Raw genomic sequence first — 25,708 nt, forward strand, 5'->3', positions numbered from 1 at the left:
TATTGATAACAGAAAAAGCAAATGTGAGGGCCTGTATGATGATTCTGAAATCGTCTACATTCTAAGGACTATGTTTTTATTTGAAGAAGGTAGTTTATCCTGGTTTATACTGACTTTTTATTGGTGGACTTAAAGAATCATGCCTGATGAGAAGAGCTTTTACTGCAGTTATTTGAAAGACGTCTGTAGTCTTCTCCCTTCTCTCAAGACTTCTGGGACATGTGTTGGCTGCCTCTCTGACGTCTGTTTCTGATAAGTGAGTTTTAGTCTCTAACAACTCCTGGGAATTTTGTCGGCAGAGACCGGGTGAGATCATTTTGCTTTCCGCTGAGTTTCCTTTCTCTGTTTTTTTGGACTGTTCTGATGAGCATGACCCTGGAGCATTCAGTAATACCTCTGTTCTCTTAGGAACTGTTGGCCTACTCCCTGGTTTTATCTCTGTCTGCACAAAAACTCCATGTCGCTGGAAAGGAAAACAAAGTTGACATTAGCCAGGGCACACAAGTTGCTGGAAGATGCAGCTGTGACCTGAGTTCATGTATTAGCTCAAGTCCTGATTGAAGCAGGCATTTATTTCTCTGCCTCTTCATTGGCTGTCACCTTAGTTCGAAACTGAAGACGGAAGCATAATAATTATTGGTGAACCATTTAAACCAATTATGAACAAGGGTGCACCAGAAAATGAACAGGAAGGGAAAAACAGAAAGTCAAAGGAGCGGCATCTCATTATCTCCCATTCTCAATTTTTCTGTCATTTGAATTGTATGAGACTATTCATATCCAATTTCATTTCTTGCTCTGCAGGTTGCTATGGATACGATAGAAACTGCAGTTCATAGACCTAAGGATTTATGATTGCATCATAAACGTCTATTACTTCCAACAACTAATAGTTGTTGTGAAATGTTATTATTATTAGCTATGGTGAAATATGAAAACAAACATCTGTAGTTGGGAAAAAATCCAGCAATTGACTATTACATTACTGTTCAATTTATAAAACTTATATGCATCCCCCTGCCACACACATACATAAGCATATCAAAAACTTTAGCAGGTTGCTTTGATATTATCTTAAGTGAATGATTTTAATAATTTGAACCAAATTCCAAAGACTGATCCAAAATTATGACATCATTGTTTAGTTTTGACTATGACATGTGGTTAAGATTTTATCCTCCTAATAACCATGTTAGTTTGTTTAAATCAACTTTGAGAAATATGATTATGACTTGAACGGCTTAGAGTTCTACCATAAATCTATCCCATCATAAAGTATTAAGTAATTGATTCTAAATACTGACTTACCTTTCCCCGGATAGGCTCACTGGGTGTTTTCCTGGCATCATATTGATGTGAAAAAGAGATGCGTTCTATAAAATTCTTTTGGGGTTCTGCTGATGCATCAGGAGAGGCAAGTGGAACTAAGGGGAGAAAAGAGATTTTGTGAAGTCAGGATAAAAGATTTGTATATGGAAATGTAATCAGTATTTATAATATTTTTGCTTTATCAAAAATGTTAACGAAACGAAATTCTTTTAAGTATGAAAGGTTACCTAAACATATCTAAATAATACAATAATAGATTCATCATTCTTTCTCCATGAAAAGAACCAAATCAAAACAACCAAATTAGCCCCACAGGTGGAATTGCTAGTAATTTTAAAAACTAATAATAATGTAATAATGGCTTTAAAAGTCAACTGTTAGATCTGCTTCTTGCACATATGCCAACCAAAGTGTTAGGAAAAGCATAAGTACAATTTATTTGTCAACTTATTTTTACTACTGAAAAGGCTTTGAGAAATTTATGCGTAAGTTGCTCCCTGCTAGCACTGACAAATGAACTGGAAGATTCCAGGGCTACTGCACTTGAACACACAATTCTTTTCATTTCCCATTGACAAAGGCTCTGAAAATTTGTGAGAGTATTAAATTCTTTAAAAATCGCTTTTAAATAATCTTCCAATCTGTGTAATAGCTATATAGGGGTTCATTATATTGGTTTCTCTATGTTTAAAAATTTTAAAAACTCACTTTAGTTTTGCTTTTAGCACACTACGTTATGTAAGGAGTCAGAGTAACACCCAGTTTAGTGACATAAAATTCTGTCAAGGAAAAAATTAAAAATTTCTCCCTTTTATAGAAAAATATGTACATAAGATAATATGTACACCTACCATATCTATGGAGTGATAACAAGAAACTGATAACAGTGGTTGTTGCAGGGGGAGAGAATTAGCTGGCTGGAGGACAGAGGTGGAGAAGAGTGGATTCACTTTCACTCTTTTCCCTATTGTACCATTTGAATTTTGTACTGTATGCCTGTATTAACTATTAAAAAATAAAATTTAAATTGGAAAAACCATGACTTTAAAATTAGGGAGAATATATAAGAGGAAAAATATGTTAGTAAATTCACATTTATTAAGCATTCATGAATTTAATTCAATATTCAGACATTGATATAAACTAATTTTACTAGCTAGAATGATTATTCCAATATTTATACATTACATAATGTGAGATGGCAGTCTTTTCTAGCTAGCAGGGAAAAATGCTAATTGATAACATTTCCTTGATTTCTAATTGAGATCAGATACTCAAAACTCATTTTCTACTTAATCATTACCTTTCTTTTAGGATTTGCTAGCACACAAAAGAGAGCAGGTGCCAAAGATTTAACATAAATTTGTGGACAACTATTACATTGAGAAATTCTAACCATAAGTTATATTTTTCCACCAAATCAGAAAAGACTGTCAGTTTTGGGGTGAACACCATGGTCTGGCTCACAGAATGTTAGTGTTTCCAGGAACATAGTCTGATAACTCTGAATAAAATGAGGCAGGTCTAAATTTAGGCATTAATCAGGTGGGGTTAATGGAGTATCCAAAGCATGGGCTTTGGGATAAGATAGACGGGCTTTGGGATAAGATAGACGGGCTTTGGGATAAGATAGACGTGCTTTCAAATTCCAGCTCTACTGCATTTCCTAGTTGTGTCACTTTGGACAAATCACTTAACTTCAATGAGATTCAATTTCTTCTCCCTAAAATGGGAATAATAATAATTTGCTTTCAGAGCTGTGAGGATTAAAGACAATGTTTATAAAGTCTCTAGAATGCTAGGTCAAATTAGAAAGGGACTTCTAAGTTAGGCAAGGGGCAAGCTCTTTTGCATCCTGACAAAAGGGAAACCATGGAAGAGGAGAAGCATGAATGTGATGAACTATCAAAATGCTGGGAGAAAACCAAAGGGTTTAGTAAACTGCTATGAAGGGTTGGTGGCAGCTTGGGCTGGAGGGTAGGGAGATCAGATGTAGACAGTAGAGAATAGGTTGGGAGAGCTTTTAAAATCTGCTCTTGACTTTCTCCCACATTGCTTTGGGAAGATCACTGTTTGCCTCAGGGCGGCAGAAACTGGCAGCAACCGTCTAGCCATGTGTTGTCAACTTAGTAACATTGGAGCAGCACAGAAATCCCTCCAGGGTAAGGAGCTGATGAAAATGGATGCATGCAGCCCCTTGGGCATTTCCTTCTCCAGCACTCCCAGAGCAATTGTCAGTGCTGGTGGATTAAAAACATCAAGAGATTGCCTTCTCTCGGTGATGCCTCTTTTTAGGAGTTTAAAGGGGAAAGGAGTGGAGCCCTGAGTAGAGGATTGGTCTCAAATAGGGACAACAAATGGAGATGGTCAAAACTGGTTTTGTCAGGCCTGACCCTCTCCAGCCTGACCTTCATCTTCTTTCCTTAAATTCATTGAGAGGTACACAAGCCAGACCCTGGTCTTTAGCCTTTGCCCACACAGGGCTGATAATTCCCCTTGGGGAATATGACCTAAGATAAACTAGAGAGACACTGTTAAAGAAAGACAATAAGATTTAAAACGTACACTATGTGAAGCAGAATTATTAGAACCTATGTACCAAGAATAAAATAAGCATAACAAATATACTCAAAGGTACAGGAGGTATTCTTAATATAAAGCAAGAATAAGAGGTCATAAAAAAGAATCATGTAAAATATTAGAAATAAAAATATAATAGTTGAAGTAGAAATGGTGAGATAAAAATAAGAGTTATGAACTAGAAAATCAGACTGAGAAGCTTTCCCAGAAGGAATCTGGAAAGGAGAAAGAAATAAAGATAGAAAAGCTAAGAGACATTGATAAAGATAGAAAAGCTAAGAGACATAGAAATACCAACACTAGAATCCAGGAAACCTAGAAGAAGAAACAGAGAAAAGGAAATGTTTAAAGAAATAAAAATGATAAATACATAAGAATTAAAGAAAGCCCAAAGACCTCAGATTGAAAGGGCTCACAGATTACCAAGCAGGTAGCAGGGCCAGGAGTAAGATGAGGCAGGTGAAGCTCATGGGATGCAAAATGTAAGGAGGCACTTGCATGATCCTGGGAGTGAGTTCCTCCTTACAGTTTGCACCCTAGACCTCTCACTTGACTCACTCTCCTCCCAGTCCTGTGTGGTAGATAAGAAATAACTCACATGTAAGACACTTTATAGAGAAATTTAAGGTCATCTGAGACACAGAAAAAATTCTAAATGTTTCAAAGAGGAGAGGTAGATTACTTACAAAGGAGTAAGAAGCAGATTTATATCAAATTTGACAACATTGGACACATAATAACTTATTAATATTTTTTAAATATTAAAGGGAAAAAACCTTTAAGCCTGGAATTTTAATATTTTAATATCCAACCAAACTGTCATTTAACCATGAAGCCAAAATTTAAAAATATTGGGAGGCAAAGAAGGCCTCAGAATATTTCCCCATAAACAGACCACTTCAAAAAATTTCTAGAGGAAGAACTCAAATAAGAATAGAAATAAATCAAGGAGGGTGCCTAAGGTATATGGAAGAAAATAACAAAACGTTTGCCTCCTTAAAAAGACAATGACTAAAGAACAGAAAAATAAGTATTACACCTATAATAACTCAGAACTAAAATTCTACTGTTTAACATATTAATGGAGATTCTGGTGAATATTATAAAAAATGAAAAAAGTAGTATAATGATTGCAAAGGAAAAGAAAAAGCTGTCATTATTTGTAGGTAATATAATTACCTGAATAGAAAAACCACTAGAATCAATAATGAGAATAGGGCTTCCCTGGTGGCGCAGTGGATGGGAGTCCGCCTGCTGATGCAGGGGACGTGGGTTCGTGCCCCGGTCCGGGAGGATCCCACGTGCCGCGGGGGCGGCTGTGCCCGTGGGCCATGGCCGCTGAGACTGCGCGTCCAGAGCCTGTTGCTCCGCAGCGGGAGAGGCCACAGGGTGAGAGGCCCGCGTACCGCAAAAAAAAAAAAAAAAAAAGAGAATAAGGGTATAGCAAGGCAAGCAGCTAAGTGTACAAAAATCAAAAGCATTTTGCTATAATAAAAATAACCTACTAGAAAACAAAAGGAAAAATAAGATACAGTCCCTGTAGGAATAAAACTATACAGTATAAAGTTTCTAGAAAGTAAGACTTCACAAGATCTCTATAGAGAAAATTTTTTAACTCAAAGACAAAAATTGAGCTGAATAGACTTTCCATTCCCTTAGATAGGATGGGATAGTATGTTACTGTAAAGGTGACAGTTTTTCCTAAATTAATCTATAATGTCAACACAACCCAATCAAAGTTCTAGCTGGATATTTTGAGAAATGTCATAAATTCCAAAATTGAAATGGAAAAATAAAGGTCCATAAATAGAGAGCTTAACTGTGAAAAGGAAGAGCAAAGAATGAGGAATTTCCCTATCAGATATTAAGACAAGCTAAAAATCTATATCATTAAAACATTTTAGTGATGATCCAAGGACTGAAAATTAACCTAAGGAATGTAACAGAGTTCAGAGACAGACTTATTCATATAGGGAACCGTAACATACAATTAAGGAGGTCTCCCAAGTTAATGACAGAAGTGTAGATTGTTTAGTAGATGGTATCCAGAAAACTTGTTCACTGCATGGAGAAAAATGGAATAGGTTCCCTATTTAATACTGCACATAAAGCTGGGCTATAGAGTTAAATACATAATTATGGAAGGTAAAATGATAAAACCAAGAGAAGAAAATGGAGGAGAATATTTTTGTGACCTAAGGGTAGGAAAACTCATCATAAACACCCAATGCACAAACCATAGGTGAAAACTTAATAAACTTGATTACATCAAAATTTATTTCTGTACACCATGAGCAAAGTTAACAGAGATGATAGGTTGGGAAAAAAATATTTGTAGCATGAAAGCTAAAAGGGATAGGACATCAGTGGGAATGGCAGAGTAAAAACCTCCAAAAAAACTGCTTCTCCATAAAAGCAATGAGAACATTGGCAAAAATAATCAAAATCAACTTTTTCAGAACTTTGGAAATTAACCAAAGGCTTGCAACAATCTGAGAAGCATTTATTCAAGAAAAATGGCTTAATCTCTGTAATAAAAGCAGGCCTTTGGCCCAGTTTTCATGCCCCTGTCCCCACCTTGTCATAAGCCTTGGAAACTAACAGCCCTGAATTTATGGTGAAAATCAGCAAGAAGCTTAGCAGCCACTGAAAAGAACCACTGGCTTTGGAACTTCCCACAAACCTGAACTCAAAGAATTGTTATTTAACCTGGCTGGCAGTTCTTTGGAAACTCCATTCCTAGGGCTTGTCTTTATAGACAATGACTCAGCCTCTCTTAGTGTAAATAGCCTTTCCCCTAAAGGCATTTGTCAAAAACAATCAAGGGCAATTTTTTAACAGGGCAGCTGCCATTAATGGCAATAATAGTTGGGGCAAACAATCAGCTGACCCAAACTAGAAACTTTTATGCCTCCTACCTGCGTAGAATCCAATGCCAGCAATTTCCCACACAGGAACCTGTCCTTGGACAACACAGGTCATATCCACCTACTATAAGGAAAACTTAAAAGTATGATGAATTAAATTCTCTCACTTTGTCTTAGTGAGAGAAATGCATAGAGCAAAATCTCTATCATCATTAAAAGCCCTCTGTAATGATAACAAAAATGCCTCGCCATAAACTAGATTTAATACAAATAGTATATTGCATATTTTTCATATAGGGTAACAAAGATTGGTCACAGGGTAACTTTTTTTCAAAACAAATACTTTAATACCTTACTAATATTCTACCAACCAGTATTACCAGTATTCTACCAACCAACACAGTTCTTCTAAAATAAATATTCAGTAAGTCTTTTAATTTTGGGAAGGTTTGGGATTAAATGTAGAGATGATAAAGCAAATACATTTAAATCTATAATTTGTTATGTAATATGTCAGAAGAAAATTTGATCTGATAGTTTTCTAGTGTTGACAGTTTTAGGGAAATATGATTAAGTTTATAAAGAGTATTAAAATGTTTGACATATATGTATTTACTATATAGGTTTAATTTATTAGATTTACAAGAATTTTTTAATTGGGGAAGGTTTTTTTTTAAATTTTATTTTATTAAAAAAATTTTTTTTTAATGTATTAGGGTCTCATTAGCTCTTATTACAAGAATTTTTTAATTGTTTGGGAAGGTTTTGATGGTCAAAGTTCTACATTTTCCTTGTTAGGTATTTAAAGTGTTAAGAGGAAAACAGAATATAATTAAATCACCAAATGCAGTTTAAAATATTAATGGAATTTAATTGACTATGTTTGTAAATAAGTCATTGTTAAGGAGTATTTCATTTGTTCAAGCTGAGTTAAACACCAAAGAACAAGTGAAACTTACTATTCTAATATTATACAATATTTAAAAATTAAGGGCTTAAAGAAATATTTTTAAATTTATAATGTTAAAACTAGAATATTAATTTAACCATGAATAAATATCTCTTTCTGTATGCAAAGACCCCCATAGAACATAAAAAATCTTCTACTGAAACAAGTTACCTTCAAAGGATTAACAACTGGACTGCTTTCAGACCTGACATAACAATAGAATCCAGATGACAATGGAATAATACCTTCCTAGTGTAAAAGCTAAGTAACTATGAATCTAGAATTCTATACCCAGCTATACTTTCATCTATTAGTGAGGGCAATTTAAAGACCTTTTCAGACAAAGAAAAATGAAGAGTTGGCCATTCCTAAACTCTCATGGAAAGGACTACTTAAAGACATTGAAGTAAGGTGTTACATTGGTGACCCCAGAGAATCAGGCCTGCCAGTATTTGCATCCTTGTACAGTCCCCTTGTGAATGTGCACTGGCCTTGTGATTAGCTTCAACCAATAGGATGTGGCAGAAGCAATACTATGCCAGTTCCATCTACCCTGCTGGAGAAACCACACGCAGAGACCAAACGGAGAAGGTCAGGCCCAATCATTCCAGTGTCCCAGCTGAGTTCAGTTCCCAGACGACCTACCAACTAAATTCAGTCGCTCAAGTGCTCACCAGCAAGAATGGCCAAAGAACTGCCCACCTGAGCTCAGCCCAGACTACAGAATCATGAGCAAATAAAATGATTGTTGTTTTAAGCAACTAAATGTTGGACTGACTTCTTATGCAAATAACAAACAGAAAGACTTCAGAAGGAAGTCAATTAAATCAATTAAAATGAATCATCTTTTATATAGTGATCTAGAACCTCCCAGAATCTTGAAAATAATAACTTAAAAAAATATCTTCATGGGGACCAATAAAGGGGCAAGAAAGGTAATCTAAACTATTATAGAAAGAAGTTCCTTACCCAGACATTATACCTATTAAAAGTAGACATAACTACCATGTTCATTTATGCAAATATATGTGATTTTTAAAGAAGCCCACAATAGTGAAGATCATCTAAGTGGGAAAACATCAAAGAAGATATTCAAGTTCTTAGTGGTTACTCTACTTAAGAATTCAAATCGGACCCAAAATAATTACTTAAAAGAAGCCTTGTTAGATGAGGCTTACAAAAAGTAAGCCAAAGTCTATGAAGAATGTTTGAAATTCACTCTCTGTTTCTTGGAAACTTCTAATTAAAATAGGAATTTTCCAAACAAGGATACACCAAACAAGTTGGTGTCTAGCCATCTATATTTTATCAACAAAGCCAGCATTTATTCAAACACACAACTTGTTCCTCATATTGATGCGGATTTAGCAGCTTTTGTTTTGAGAAATTTTCTTAACTTTTCATTTGTATCTACTTAAAAAACATTTATCAGTATTATTTTTCTATTAGAAACCCCATTCTTCTAAGTAGTATTTATTTTCATCTTACATAAACGGATTATTAATGTAAAAATAACAGTACAGATTTTCACAATACAGTGAAAAAGAGAAACTTGAATACAACTGTAGCAAGAAATCATTGTTATGTTATACCTTGATGCAAAAGAAGCAACACAAACTAAAACCTATTTTAGAAAAATATTTTTAGCACCGTATCTGAATTCACAATTTTAAAGAATGTTAAAATATCAAGTAATTGATAAACAGCCAAAGTTTTATTTAAGCATGAAACACCTCCCTTACCAATTAGATCAGCTTTTCCAATTTATAAAGTTTTATTATATAAAACCCAAAGTGAACACTCATTCTTACAGGGACTCAGATATGATGGAGCATAGCCGTTTGTTGAACTGACCATGGATGGCAGCCAGGAAATTGTGTGGTGGTACAAGACATAAAGGGCACTTTCATTATCAGTACAAGATGACATTGCTGAAATGCCAAAAACCAGGCGTAATTAAGTGGGCTGATGGAACAGAATGACTGAGATGACTTTTGCTATTAATGCATGTTTATATACACATTTTCTGTCTATATGCATATATGTATACACACACATATATATATATACACATTAAAAATCTGGCATATACAGACTAGTTTATATACTAGTTATACTAGTTATAGTTTAAATGTTACATAAAATATTTTATGTAATATTAGTTATACTAGTTATAGTTTAAATGTTACATAAAATATTTTCTTTTAAATATCATTCTCATCTAGTACCCAAACACCATCTAAAATATGAATAAATTGCAGGTTTGTATTGTGGTGTGTATATTAGTTAAAATTACATTATGACTTTAATCTGTTGAATAATATGTAATTATCATTAAACTAATCAATAAATATTTGTTGAGTCTGGGCATATGGTAGGACCTGGAATATAATAATGATTTTGGCAATAAGAGATACCAGTAAAAGAACAGACACAGAGAGAGGAAGAAGATAGTACAATGATAGTAAAGAAATTAAAAGGGCTTAAAGCCTTAAGGAAAAAAGAGAACTAAATGCGAGCAAAGATATTAACAAATTTGGAAGCTGGAAAGCAGATGGATAAGTGGCAATTGAGTTGAGTAGAGTCCAGTAAACTGGAAGCTAAGGGCTTGCGGAGGAGGGGGGGTGAAAATCAAGCCAATTCATGCCACAGCCTTCCAGTGAGGCTCGGGAATTGGAGGCATCAGACGCTTCTGAGGCAGGGAGCATGGGAAGTGGTACAAGTCGAAGCTGTAAACTGAAGATTGTTTGAGAGCCTCCCAGATTTTCTGTCCTCCACTCCAGGCAGAGGCTTGGAGGATTCCTCTAAGGGAAAATTGACAGACCTACAGACACTGATTATGGTTGTTCCCTTATGAAATGACCGGGCCCTGCCTGATCATCCTAGAACAAAGCCTATCTCTCTGTCTCATCTTCCACCACATCCCTTATTTGAACTAGAGAAGAAACAACTGCTCCTTATGAGAAAGTACTGAGACCTGACTGGTTAGTTAACAAAGAAGTCAGTTAAGGCAAAGAATCATAGAAAATTATGTAAACCATACTTATTTTCCTTTAACCAGTTCATTCACCAAAATTTTATTGAAGTGCAAAGGCATTTTCTTTGAGGAAGTGCCTGTTGGTTGGAATTCCACTTTATATTTCTTGCACAAACCACACGCCTAATGTGTCCTTTTCATTTTCCGTTTCTTTAACACAGAATGGAAACTTAAGGATGAATTTGAAGGAAAATGAGTACAGCGTCTTTCAAGATTTAAAAAATTCCCTCTAGCTCTTCTTTTATAGTTATTTTACCCATGCTTAATTAGCATTTTTAAAGTTAGTGATTAACCTTTTAGCAAGTCTTTGTAAAGTATTCAACTTTGTTTTATAGAAACAACTGCTTTTTTCTTACTCAGATTTTAATTTGTAATATGTAATTAAGTTATAGAAATACAGTAACAAGTACACAGGCATAAATTGGTTCTGAAACAAGCATGACTTTCAGAAAGTATTCTCTACCTCCTTGGTCTGAGTTATGTGCCCCTTCTCTAAATCCCCATGCCAAGCTATCAGGAGCAATAGGAGACTTAGGTAGATTTGGCAGGTCAAGTAGGACCATGTAGGCCATGGCAAAGAATTTGAAATTTACTCTACAAACAGTGAGAAGTAGCTAAAGGCTCCAAAGGGGAAGAGTGATGTCCTTCATGTTTTTAAAAGATCTGTCTGACGATGGTGTGGAAAACATTATGGAGGAGGAAGAAAGGAAGCAGGGCAGTAGTGGCTTCACTACATTCGTAAGATAATTTGGGATAGAATTTGGAGATAGATGTGTCAAGATGGATTGGCTGTAGAGGGTAGGGAGTTTTAGAATGACTTCTAGGTATCAAAACTTGAGCATCTGGGGGAATAGAAATGACATTAATTGAGATGGGGGGATAGGTTTGGATGGGCGAAATGAAACGTTCTATTCTAGCCATGTTAAGCTTGAAAAGGAGATTAGTTATCCAAGAAGAGATGTTAAGTAGTTGGTTGGATATCAGGCTTGAAGCTCAGGAAAGAAGCCAGGGCTGGAGAGAGAAATTGGTACTTGTATTAACTCCTTTGACTTCAGCCTTAATCTTCTATTCCGTGTTTCATCTATTTTGGGTAGTCTCTCTTGAGGACTCATGTTAAATAGTGATATTAGCACCCTTCTCCTCTTCTACTTCCCATCTTCTGTCAACTGTATATTTATTTTTCTTCTTAAAGCTGATAACATAATTCTGATCTGTAACCATATTTAAATTTTCCATATTGTGTCTATAGAATAACACTAAAAGTTAACTACTAAGTAGCACTTACAATACAATTACGTGAATTTTGTTCACTTAAGAGCCAAATGTTGTGCTAGGACTATATTTCTTTCTCAGTGGGTCCAATGCCCAGTGCCACTTGGGGAAGAAAAAGGTTCTAGTGTACACGTCAACCTCTTTTCTAGGTTAAAAATGATTTCCCCTGAGACCTTTGAAGACATTAACTCCACTGTGCTCTTCCATCCGTGTTGCTTGATTCCATATACTTATTCCTTAGGTGGTGACTTAGTTTTCTTTTAATGGAAACTTCTGGAACCTTCTCTTTATAATTATTGTTTTGCAATTTCATAATGATGTATAGTTGTGTATCTTTTTCCCTTCATACACTCAGTAGACCCTTTCAATGGCTCTTCTTTATGTTGGGAAACTATCCTATTATTTTTCTAGAGGCTGTGTAGTGTACTGGTTATTTTTACAGGTACTAGAGTCAGACTAAGTTCAAACACCAATTATTTGCTGTGTAGCCTTGGGCAAATTATTTAAATTCTGTGCTTGCTTTCTCATCTGAAAAATGAGAGTATTAATAGTATTACTATACTATTATATGCCATAGGGTTGGTGTGGGAATTGAATGAGTAAACATTTAGAAAGTTCCATAAAGTACCTGGCAAATAGTATATGCTTAATAGATGTTATGTGTGGATATAATTATCTCGCCTTCGTTTTTACTCTTTTCTGGAGCTCCAGAAAAGTTGGACCTCCAAGACTGATTCTCCATTTTGCTTTTATACTCTCATATTTTCTAAGGTTTTGTGTGTTGTTGTTATTTTATGTTCTGTGATATTTCCTTGATTTTATCCTCCAGACCTAAAAAAAATATAATTTGGCATAATTCTAATCTTTGGTTGTCCATTCATAAATTAAGAATAGGATAGGAGACCAGTTTGAAATACTAAAGTAACTAGTGTGGTAGTTGACATCTAGCTGAGACAATGGGCTCTAGCATTCTTAATGTTGGGAGAGGGTAGAGTGCTCATGACTGGAGCAGTTATTTAAGAAACAGACTTTCAAATAACCCTCTGATTCTCCCCTCCCCCGTTTCTGTTATGCTTTGTCTGCTGACTGAGCCTTCAGATACTTTTGTGTTTTTTTCAGGCAGAATGGCTCGTCACTGCATCTCCTTCTGTATATTCTAGGCTATTGCTTCTTTGCTCTTTTTTATCCGTCAACAGTCTTCCATTCCTTCTCAAAATCCAGAAAGCTCTTCCTTCCATTCTTTTCACCTTTATGGGTCCTTTATGGTTTGACTGCTTTGCTGTCATTCAATAGGGTCTTGGGAGGCAGGGGATTTAGATGTTTGTGCTCAGTCTACCATCTTGAATCAGAATTGGAAACTTTATTACCTTTCTAAAAGAGACACCATTGTTATAGACTATCTAATAGTTGGTCCTCCCTATTAACTACCACCCTTGAGGTAGAAATCATGTTAAATATGACCATTTTCTAATATCCTGACCTTCAATCTAGCTTCCCTTTGTATCCTTAACTAGACTGGCCAATCACAGAGGCCAGAAGGCTAAAACTGAGGGACTGTTGACGTCTAAAAGTAATCCTTCGCTGCCTACTGTCGTGTTCAGAAAATTTGATGTTTATCTCATGAACTTTTGTATGGGGTGAGAACAGAGCGGGTATTCAATAAATCCATTTTTGTTTGGACTTGATCCTGCACTTCTTTAAGACTTGCTAAAAATTCTACGCCTGCGGTAGAGATGAGTAGTACTGGGTTAAGAAACAGAAACAACTTGAATAAATGTGAAAGACCTAGATTATTATAATGACATTGTCAGGTAAAACAAATTTTAGATCTCAAAATGTATGAATACTGTATAGAACAGTATTTCCTAAATTATGTTTTGTGGGATACCAGTCATGTGAGATGATCTGAAAAAAGGTAAAGTTGTCAATATTGGGAAAACGTAGCATTCTTTATCCCTCTTCTTGGAAATTCATTATGCTTATGCTTAGAATAAGGGTTTTAAGAGTTCTGTAGTAAAAAAAAAAACACAAAACTGTTTAACTTTATAAATTCAGTTTTTCCAAAACTTATTTGACTTCCCCTGTTTTTTTGAGCAGTAGCTATAAACATCATAAAAACTAGTGCCCCTCATCAGAAAATCTACAAACAACAAATGCTGGAGAGGGTGTGGAGAAAAGGGAACCCTCTTGCACTGTTGGTGGGAATGTAAATTGATACAGCCACTGTGGAGAACAGTATAGAGGTTCCTTAAAAAACTAAAATTGAATTACCATATGACCCAGCAATCCCACTACTGGGCATACACCCAGAGAAAACCATAATTCAAAAAGACACATGTACCCCAATGTTCATTGCAGCACTGTTTACAATAGCCAGGTCATGGAAGCAACCTAAATGCCCATCGACAGACGAGTGGATAAAGAAGATGTGGTAGATATATACAATGAAATATTACTCAGCCATAAAAGGGAACGAAATTGGGTCATATGTAGAGACGTGGATGGATCTAGAGACTGTCATACAGAGCGAAGTAAGTCAGAAAGAGAAAAACAAATACTGTATATTAACACATATATGTGGAACGTAGAAAAATGGCACAGATGAACTGGTTTGTAGGGCAGAAATAGAGACACAGATGTAGAGAACAAACATATGGACACCAAGCGGGGAAATTGGGGTGGTGGTGGTGGTGGTGGGATGAACTGGGAGATTGGGATTGACATGTATACACTAATATGTATAAAATAGATAACTAATAATAACCTGCTGTATAAAAAAATAAATAAAATAAAATTCAAAAACAAACAACAAAAACCAGTGCCCCTCCATGCACACTTTGAAAAATACTGCTCTATAGTGTTGCCTAACAGTTACAATTTTTAAAGTTTGCTGGCAATAATGAGCAGAATGCTACTAAATTTCTGACTTGGAAGCTGGTGTTATCAATGAACATTACAATTTTTATTATGTTGTATTAAACATATTTGGAGCTAAGTTATCCACTAGGAAGGTATAAGGAACAAACTTGTCAAGGGCTGCACTTGCTGCATGTATATTTTCAACTCCTGTAGAGGACTAATTTTCCCAGGAGGTGCAAGCACGTATAATACATCTTAATTTGATAGCAGTAACCTGAGACAGTGGAGAACTGCTAACCTTACCTATTCCATAAGAAGGCTTTTGCAACTTGCTGTATTTGACTGGAGAAACAAATGGACATGTTGGTTTTTTAAAGTCACTCCTCTGGGTGCTCTTAGTGTCATAAGGTGGTTGGAAGGGATTTTCCAGTCCTTTACCATGTGACCACCAGTCACCCTTCATGGAAAAAAAAAATGGAAACACAAAATTGGATACTGTAGGACATTTTCATGTGTTTGATGCTCAGTAATTTGATTCAACAAGTTATTGGATTTTCTAGTACTAAAATAGAGTTCTGAAATCTAGGACTAAATATATTTTCATAAAGACTGTATTTCCTAAGAGGCACCTAAAAATGCATTATCATATAATTTTAGCTAAAATACAGCTGCTAATTTCTTAAACTACCTTCTGTCAACAGATGGAATGGTAAAAATCAACAAAATAGTTATGTTTCTATGTTTTGTACTACCATTTATATATATATAAGTATGCATATGTACACACGTATGCATATGTATATAGTAAACATGATTTAATCTAAAACTTATATTCTATACTTTTCATTATGGCAATACAAATAATGTATTATCATCTAAGATGGTGGTTTTCAAAGTCCATGACCCACACCATGAAATACATTTTATGTCATGCAAGAGTACCCACTACATACATATACATAAAACTAGAGGTTTCGCAAAACAATACTTATTCTTACTACACGCAGTGCACTTGGCTATTTTTCTATTATATTACTTTTCTATTTCATCTCATAATGCTGGTTGCAGTCCACGTTGATTTATAACTCACTAATGATTCAGTTTGAGAAACTTTGTTCTAAGCAGAAATATCTCCAGTGTTACTGAATTTCTGATAATAAAACCTGAACTAAGTATGCAGGAAATGAAGACTCTTCATTAGCACATTTGATCTCTTAGAAGTTCAGAAAGCAGTGAGGTGAATTGTTACTCAACTTAGTACTGACTAAAAAAATTTGTTTTAATCTGGTTGATAAGGTAGAAGAGAACCTTGGGAAAAGGGAACTTGACACCTCAGAGTCCTTGGATATTAGATAATGAAAGTAACCTTGGGTATGTTCCAACACCTACCTGGGGCTTTAAGTGAAGAGATCAGCCTTTTAAAAGATCAACTGTGATTGCATTGTCAGAGACTTTAAAATATGATTCAAGGTGGATAAATATGAGATTCTAATAAGTTAAATTCTGAAAATACAATTGAAGCTACATTGATATAAAAAGAAGGAGGCATCTGAAGAAGCTTGTGTGGCTACATAGGCAGTTAGCTTTCAAATGAGCTTAGTTTTCAAGGAGACAGGTGTGTGTACAAGCGGTGCACAAAATCAGATTCAAAGGAGAAACACTTTAATGGAGTCAGCTTGTCAGGAGACTGTCAAGAAGCTTAGAAGAGATTCATGAAATATACCAAGCAGCAAAAATAGGGTGTTCAGTGGGAAAAAATTCTGTTGCAGCAAGAAATCAAGGAAAGGCTTAGAATTTGGAGAAGAGTACCCTGCTTAGAGCTGAAAATCAGAGCTATTCAACTTTAGGTTCTTCATTAAGGGAAGTTATCTTCAAACTGAAAAAGATGGGATGGACATGAACCAAAGAGAGCACTAAGCCCTGCACAGATGAAGACAGAGTCAGAACTCACTTTGCAACTGGAAATGAGGGCCAGTTTCCAGGCCAATGACAACCTGTAACCAGGGGTAAAAATGAATGTTTGCAGAAATCAAAGAAATGTAGGAAGTGGGGAATTTTGGAGAGTAGGAAAGATCAGCCAATGCCTCATTTTTCAGAATGGACTTAAAGGTGAATTACATCTACTTGATGTAGATCCTAGGAATTCTAGAACATATCACTACACAGATGGTGTCTTCTCACTCTCTGGCTCAAAATAGTCACGTCTTACTGTTGTCAGAGTGCCTGCTTCTTGCAGCTCTTCCCTACTCTGTGATTACCACGGTGCTTATTATGCTCCAAGGTCTAGGCCTTTTCTCACTTATTCTCATCACAATTTTATGAAGTGGGTACACCCACTGTACAGATGAGAAAACTGCTGGGAGATAAAGTAACTTCCCCAAGGTATATCACTAACAGGTAGCAGAGCCGCCTCAATTCAGTCCGTCATTCGTCTGTGCATGCCTCTGATTTCTGTGCTACATTGCTATAGGAAATCTGCTGTGGAAGGCAAAGCCAGATAAACACAAATTTATTTAAATTATTTCAAAAATAAAAATAAAGAGGCTCTAAGTAAATATCCTGAGAAATCCTCTATGACAAGGTTTTAAGGCGTACTCTTTATATCTTCTTCTGTTGATCTGAAACTTATTTTGCTAACATCCAAGTTACTGGAGAAGTGACTCTGGAGTAAGTGAACCACGATGTCTGGCAGACTTCAATTATTTTCTTAAACAAGAGTGTAGTGCAAAAGCTACCTTAAAGCAGAGATAATTCACCTTTCAAGAAGACTGGAATTTAGAATTTTACCAAAATGGTCTCTTTGGTTTCACAAATACGTATAAAGGAAATAATGAGCAGTTTTTTCTGAAGTGTGATTGATGACTTCAAGACCCTTATAGTCAGTGAGTGTTCTGATTAGTGTTGTCAATTGGATGCATCTTCACTTCAGGAGAATGAAATGCTACAGTTCAAAAACTGTTGTGTTTATCTTTTCTATTTCTGGATAGTCTGCCCTATGCCTGAAAAGTCTGGTTCCTTCCTGGAAGAGAGTGTGTATGCACCCAGGCACATGTGCGTGCCTTTTTGGTCCAAGCATTTGCTCAGAGAGATTATAAGACAAAAGGTAAAGGCAGAGGCTTATTTTTTTCCTTCACCGCACACTGAAGAGAAAGACTAAGAATAAAAATGTACTGCTCTGTGTACCATCCCTTACATTGGATTGAGAGGTGCATGTGGAATTATTTATGATTAAATAAACCAAACCAGGAAAGGTCCTCTATGTTATTGCTTTGCCTAGGTTTTGAGGGTCAGACCACATCTTGCAGATTGTAGAGGGGGTTCTGCCTACAGAAAGAGTTGTTCCCAAAACGTTGCACCCAGAGAGAGGATGAAGTCCTCCCTTCCAGGCCAAAGCCTGTCTCTTTTCCTGCTGCAGGATGACCGTCCCTGGGGCTCCATGGTAGGGAGGTGCCTGGTGATTCCTGATGGCAAGGCTCCCTATAACCCCGGCTGCTGGAAGGCCTAAGAGCCATTGTGCTGTGGGCCCCTTAGTCACATTCGGAAACCACCGTGAGGCACTCTCTACGTTACACTTCTGTCAGCCCTTTGCCTTCAGAAATGCACCAGTAAACATTACTTACTTCCATTCTTTGGGAAACTAAGGGAGAATCCTAGGGGAAATGTAGTAAAAAGTAAGTGGGGTATCCTGGAGGGACCAGTTAAGAGAATATAAGAGGTGGTGTGCCAAGCTCTATGGCGCCCTGGCCAAGATGGCTGCTGCTGCTTGTGGCGGTGTGGTGATCTGTGGACATCAAATTACACTTTATGGATTCCTAGGGAAATCTGGACTTTTGACAACACCTTACACATAGAGTATCATATTTTTTAAATGGAGCTCAGTGGCTTTAAAAAATTTGCTGTGTTATAGCAAACGCTAGAGTTACACTGTGTCTACGTTCCTCTATGTTTTGTTGTGGACCAGAAAGAACGCTGAAAAATACCTCTTTTTAAGCAATTCATAATAACAGTTATTCCTGCACTGTGTTCTGTGGAACACTGGTTCTGCAGTATATTAATAGGTGTTATATAAAAGAGGTTTCCATAGTTAAAGAAATTTGACGAATACTGAGTTAAACAAGTTAAACAAGTTTACCACAGGATTTCTCAGGAACCTTTATCTACTAATGTGAATTGTGAAGCTCTGAGAAGGGTGTATAAAAATACAGGTTTTCCAAAACATATGTGACTTCGGAACTTTATTTTATTGAGCACACTGGCAAGGACTAGTGCTCCAAAAAAATACATTTTGGAAAATACTGACCCAGTATAATCTTTTTTGAAATATCAATATTTACTAATATTTAAAAACACAAAGACAACCAAATTAGTTTTCATTGGAAATAACTGAGCTAAAGCTCCTTTTTACTTCTTTTAGCACCACCAATTTTATGTCCCTATGTAGAACTGTATAATTGATTATTTCACTTAAAAATCGTGTAAATAAATAAAACCGACCAATCTGGTATTCTAAAGATATTATCTTAGCAAAATACATAAGACAACAGATATATGTCAATTGAAATATTTAGGCAACTTTATTTTCTTTACTTTTATTTTAAAGCCAGTATTACTATAAGCCAGTTAATTTTTTTAAACCAAGCTAACCTTTAAAAAGAAAACTGTCATCTTAAATAAAAGAACAAAGTTTACAAATATGTGAAATAAGCATCCTTTATTACTCCTTGGGTACTTGGAAATGAGTACATTGAAGGGTTTTTTGTTGTTGTTGGAGGGGGTAGGTTTAGTTTTGTTTAAGTATGTCCATTCCCTTCACTCCACGCCCAATGTGAACACTTAGCTCTGTGATGCATCTTTGGTCTTTGTACCTCCTTGTTCAGCCTTCCTTGTTCAGCCACTGGGAACCTCTCTTACCTATCCTCTTACTTCATTTCAAACTCACTTTCACCACCTGTTTAAGGTCTTTGACTCATGGAGCTTTGAGCACTAATAAAGATTCTACTGCTGCTATCACCCAGTCTTGTTGATAGAGCAAGCTACTAACACTTCTGTACATTTATTTTTTTCAAGACACCTACAAAGTAGGAACAAGAGAAAATTAGATTTATTTTTAAATTTCTTTATGTTTCATATTTCTCTTCTCAAACCAGCTTCTTTTCCTTATGGGGTTCAGGATGGGTTAAGAGTTTGGTTTAAACTTGGCCTTGAACTAGAGCTCAGGAGAGTCATTCATTAACTTTTGCAAGAATTATGAGGACTTCACTAACCTGGATTTCTGTACCACATTTATTTCCCCTAGAGGCATGTTCTATCAATATCTTTTAAATGCTCAATAATTATTTGTTTATAAAACAAAAGAGCCTTAAAACTGCCCTTGTAAGGGTTTACTACATGATATTAAAGCATATTTGACTACAGGAATTTCTGCCCCCAAAAGCTCTCATATTCACACACAGGGCCATGGTGTGCTGTTTCATGACAAGAACAGTTGATGTTATCAGTGTAAAGAGAGCTCATGAAAAGCAATCTCCATTTAAATGTTGAGTTAAATCACAACTACATCTAACCTTACATGGCAAAAGGGACTTTGCAGCTGTGATTAAGGATCTTGCTAAGGAGAGATTATCCCCGATTCTCTTCTTCTGAGGACCCCAATATAATAACAAGGGTTCTTAGAAGAAGGAGGCAGGGAAGTCGGTCATAGATTTGAAGACAGTATGTTGCTGGCTTTGAAGAAGGGGCCATGAGCCAAGGCAGGCAACCTCTAGAAGGCGGAAAAGGCAAGGAAATGGATTCTTCTTTAGAGCCTCCCGAAGGAACCAGCTCTCCCAATAGACAATGAGATTGATTATGTACTTTAGAGCTTCAGAACTGTTGAGAATAAATTTGTGTTGCTTTAAGCCAGTGTTCAAGTTTGTGGTAATTTGTAACAGCAACACAGGAAATTAATACAATAAATTATACTTCAACGAACCTGATTCAAAAAAAAAGAATGGAATATATTTAATATGATAGTGAATAAAAGTGTGATTTGTCTAAACCAACAGTCCTGGATCAGAAACATGACTGTGACATTTGCTTACTATGTAATCTCAGGTATGTTAATTTACTATATTAGAGCATATTATCATCTAAACTATTTCCAATAATACCTCCTAGAAGTTGTGCAGATTAAAGGATATAACTTATACAAAACACTTAGCTCATTCCTAGCACTTCATACTTTCAATTAATGGTAGCTATTTTATAGAAAGTATCTGAATTACTGAGTATCATGGGAAATTTTTATATTATTTGTCACAAATACAATATTAGAGATTTCTTCAATAACCCCTCCTACCCACAAGCACCGCTGAGTGACTATAATCTGACCCGATCTAGAAAAACAATTATTTGGATTCCTTCCCTATATATATATATATAGTTTGTATGCAAAATTATCAGTGAGGATAGTTCCAGCGTACTGCTTTTAACTATTGGATTATAAAAAATATTAGTCTGAGATCTGTCACATCCTTTAAGTAGTCTGTGACAAAATTATCCTGCAAAACACTTCTGAATCTAAATCTATATTTGTAAATAATGAACATGAATCCAACCTGATCATCTGGTTCGTTTTTGGGATCTATGTAGGGAACTGGTTCATTGTATGTTCTTACATTTGTGTTAATGAATTTAGCATAATATACATGTCCTCTCCCAACACATGGTTTTGAATGTTGAATACTTTTTCCAGGCTTTTTTTCATGTTTCGTTTCTTCTTTTTTTTCAGTTACATACAGTATACCAGCATCTTCTATTTCATGCTGTCTGAAAAACAGAATTAAATAGTATATCATTTATCCAGTGAGCATTTCAGTGCTGAGTCGTAATTACATAAAATTAGATTTAAATATATTTCAAGTGTCAAGACAATTTAGGCTTTATTAATAACTATTAGGGGCTGGTGCAATTAAAATTTGGGAGGGTATCCTGTCATTCGAAATTATATAAAAGATAAAGAGATTTGTGTTAATAGTGATTATTTATTACCATATACCAATGTAGTGTACAGATTCATTTGCTTGGAGTTAAGAAAGAGTAGTGATTTGATCATTCTTACAAATTATGTTTACAGTATTTATTCATGTGCCTAAGTTACATGCTAATCTTAACTCATCTTCTTTAAGAGTTAGTTACCTAGGGGCTTTCCTGGTGGTGCAGTGGTTGAGAGTCTGCCTGACAATGCAGGGCACACGGGTTCGTGCGGTCCGGGAGGATCCCACATGCCGCGGAGCAGCTGGGCCCGTGAGCCATGGCCACTGAGCCTGCGCGTCCGGAGCCTGTGCTCCGCAACGGGAGAGGCCACAGCAGTGAGAGGCCCGCGTACCGCAAAAAATATTTAGCTATCTGGACAAGGATAACTAATTTTAAAGGCTCACCTGGCAAACTTATAAAAGCTACCAAAAGAGCACTATTATTTATCTTTTCAGGAAAAGACCACTGTGCAGACATCAGAATAGCTAATTCAATTTCATCATTTTTTCCTTCTAATAACTACCCTGGAAGAAAAATAAAAATTATTGAAATTTTTAAATGTTAAAAAATATTTTAAAAGGAATAGTTTATAAATTTTTTCTCCTTTTAAATAAGGAGTAACAGGAGTATTTTAAAATTTTGCGTACTTGAAAAGTAAAGGAAGGTAAGAACAAAATATTTGAATTTAGATTCTTTTTACATAGAAATTTAAAAAATCAAAGCCCTGACCCATGGAAGGTGAGTGAATAAGATTCGAAATTTATAGAGAAAGTGATTAGTTCTGTTTTGCCTTGTCCATGGCCCTACCTTACTTCAGACTAAAGCAGGTCCATCTCTTCTACCCCATGTCATTTTTTCAATTAAAAGCCTCCAGTGGCTTTCCACTGCATTTACGATAAAACACTTCCTCCTTATCGCAGTTCTGAGGCCGTGTGTGGCCCTGCTCCAGCTAATCTCTTCAACCACTCAAGCCTCTCTCGCTTCCCTTCTCCAGCCAGCCTGCCTACTCTCAGTTCCTGGAACACGCCAGTCTCCTCTCCCCTCAGGGCATCTGCTCTTCCCCAGCTCCCTGAACAGCTGGTTCATTACCATTTAGGTCTCAGCTGAAGTCATCTCCTCAGAAACTTTTCCTAGATTTCCCCCTCCCCACTCCATGTATTCTCTATTTTAGTACTTTGTTCATTTCTTTCATTCTACAATTTATCATTTATGTACCTACTTTTTGTTTTCGTGTTCTAGTCAGCACTACAAATAATCCTGTACAAGCCAGTAAGTTCCATTAAAGTGACAATCGGGTTTCATTCATCATTATGTACCCAACATCCGGACAATTGTCCTGATTGTTGCAGGTAAACAGATTGGCATTATACTATTTACACATTCCTGGTGAATCTGCTGGACTAGTTTTTCACTCTGGCTTTGCGTTAGCTGTACACACCCAAGCCTCATCCAAAACACACACGACATTCGGTACCCTTGTATTCCAGTTCTCTGCATCCCAGCAGAAGTTGCTCTCTGCAAAGGATTTGGAAAAAATGATTACTGGTAAAGTGTAAATTACTTTGAAGGTTTTTCTGTTATCTTTCCAGAGTTGAATTTATTTAAAGGCCTTAATTGATTTATCACTGTAGACTTCTGGCATCAGTTTTTTTCCATCTGCTTCTCATAGTTGTAACCCAACAATAAATTTGTACTAGAATCAGGCCTTAAGGAAAGGACCGTAGCTATTTGTTCACATACTGATGCATTCATGTGATGAAGGATTTGTGGTGTGAGTGGCTACAGATTGACTCATAAATGTGAAATGTAGGGTTCTGTAGTAATCTCTCACTAGAAGGAAAGCACAGTTAAAAATACTAATGGGCTCTGAAATAAGTCAGACCTGGGTTGGAATCCCAGCTCTGCCATTTACTATCTGAGCCTTGGTTTCCAATCCTTTGCATGATAAGGACAATAATACCTATTGTGAGACATGTGAGAATAACATTAAATAATTCATTCTTTCAATAAATATTTATTGAGCTATGTGTCCAGTGCTGTTTGAGGCACTGAGGATAGAGGAGTAACAAAAGAAACAGAGCCTTACATTCCAGTGGGGTAAGGCAGTTGAGAAATAAAAAGTAAAATATATAGTTTGTTAGATGGTGTTAAGTACTAAGGACAAAATTAAAGCAGGGCATAGGGGAAAGCAGTGCATGTATATGGGAGGTAGGTGGCATTTTTAGATAAGGTGGAGGCTGAGTTATGAAGGTGGCAACTGAAAAAAGACAGGAAAGAGGGGAGAGAGCTAAGTGGATATCTAAGGAAGCACATTCCAGCAGAGGGACATGTGAATGCCGAAGCTTGGAAGCAGAAGCACCTGACCTCAGGACGGTGCTTCTCCAAGCGTAGTTCCTGGAGTAGCAGCCCTGGCATCAGTTGTCAGCTTGTTGGAAATACATATTCACAGGTCCCATTCCCAACCTACTAAATAATCTCTGGGGCAGGTTCCCAGGAAACTTTTAACCAGCTCTCTAGGTGATTCTCATGTATGTTAAAATTTGAGAACCACTGTTTTAGTGACAAAAATACAGGTTTGGAAGCACATACCCCTGGCTCCACACCATAACAAGCTGTAACAAGCTGCTTGATTTAATAGTTCTCAAAATTTAGGGTACATCAGAGTCACCTGGAGGTCTTGTTGCGCTGCTTCTAGAGTTTCTGATTTGGTATGTCTGTGGAGGGGAGCCCGTGAGAACTGCATTTCAAATAAGCGCCCAGGTGATGCTGATGCTGTTCTGAGGACCACACTTTGAAAAACACTGCAGATGGCTCAGGGAGGCCTCAGTGCTGGAGGAGAGGGAGGCAAGGAGCAGACAGGGCCGAGTAAGGCAAAGGTGCACATTGTGTAGGCCCCACTGGCCGCTGTAGGAGCCTTAGCTTTTGCTCTGCAATGGTCAAGGGAGAACGTGATCTAACTTTATGTTGTAAAATGACCACTCAGAAGACTGCATTGAGGAGGCTGCAGAGGGGCGAGGGGAGCAGCGAAGACTTCTGCAGTATACAGGTAAGAGACGCTGGTCCTTGGGCCAGGGTGGTAATGACGGTGGAAGTGATGAATCGTGGTGGATTCTGGATATATTTTAAAGGTAAAGCCTACAGAATTTGCTAATAAATTACATGTGGGGTGTGAGAAGTAGTGGATGATTCAAGATGACGTCAAGAGTTTTAGGCCAAGCTGTGCATGTAAAGTGCGTGATACGTAGTAGGTGCCCAGTAAACAGTGCGTTTTAAAAAGTATTATTGCGCTCAATACTCGAAATGAGAGGTAGGAAGGGGATTGGCAGAGGAAAAGCCCTGATGGCCCGAAGACTCACCCTTCGGATCTCACTTAACTCTCCAAGTAGGAAAACATTTTTCGGAAGGGGAAATAGAAAAACAAACCCCAGCACTTACTGCTGCCTTTCCTCCTTTCCCTCCATGGGCTCCTACGGCCTGCCACGAGGCAATGAGGAGCCTCACGGGAAGACCAGGGGAGTAAGCCTTGACAAGAAAGGGGCGCGCGGAGAACCGCGACAGTGACTTGTGCGTTGCTAAGCGACAGCGGACTGGGCACTAGGCCTCGGAAAGCGTCTTGGGGGGCAGGATCCGGAGCGCGCAGGCGCAGTAACCCGGTCGGGTCCACAGCGAGCGCGCGCGGCTGGCGGGGCGTGGGTGGCAGACAGGGTCTATTTGCCGGACCCGCCCAAGGCTCTACACCCTGCGTTTGAACTTGTGCTTCCCGTATCCGGCCGGGCGGGGTATTTATCAGGGCCCACTGGA

The 25,708-nt window shown here is 37.0% G+C and overlaps 1 protein-coding gene across 1 annotated transcript; it reads right to left on the bottom strand.

Moving 5' to 3' along the window:
• Nucleotides 1-94: 94 nt before the first annotated feature.
• Nucleotides 95-25,368, bottom strand: C13H2orf73 (chromosome 13 C2orf73 homolog). The gene is made up of 5 exons (XM_060169808.1): nt 25,343-25,368; nt 21,490-21,700; nt 15,197-15,350; nt 1,309-1,424; nt 95-463 (listed from the first exon to the last, which is right to left on the bottom strand). Exons 1-5 carry the CDS (start codon nt 25,366-25,368, stop codon nt 95-97), a joined length of 876 nt encoding a protein of 291 aa, XP_060025791.1.
• Between the last annotated feature and the right edge of the window lie 340 nt (nt 25,369-25,708).

This window comes from Lagenorhynchus albirostris, chromosome 13, assembly GCF_949774975.1.
Source record: "Lagenorhynchus albirostris chromosome 13, mLagAlb1.1, whole genome shotgun sequence".
Classification (NCBI taxonomy): domain Eukaryota; kingdom Metazoa; phylum Chordata; class Mammalia; order Artiodactyla; family Delphinidae; genus Lagenorhynchus; species Lagenorhynchus albirostris.

Bases quoted from the DNA above. Each gene is read 5' to 3' on its own strand.
- C13H2orf73 (XM_060169808.1), bottom strand. From the start codon at position 25,368: ATGGAGGGAAAGGAGGAAAGGCAGCA. The intron at 1,425-15,196 runs GTAAGGTTAGCA...TTCTCCCCTTAG, and splicing joins AAAGCCTTCTTATGGAATAG to TTCCACTTGCCTCTCCTGAT. The intron at 464-1,308 runs GTAAGTCAGTAT...TTTCCTTTCCAG, and splicing joins GTGAGCCTATCCGGGGAAAG to CGACATGGAGTTTTTGTGCA.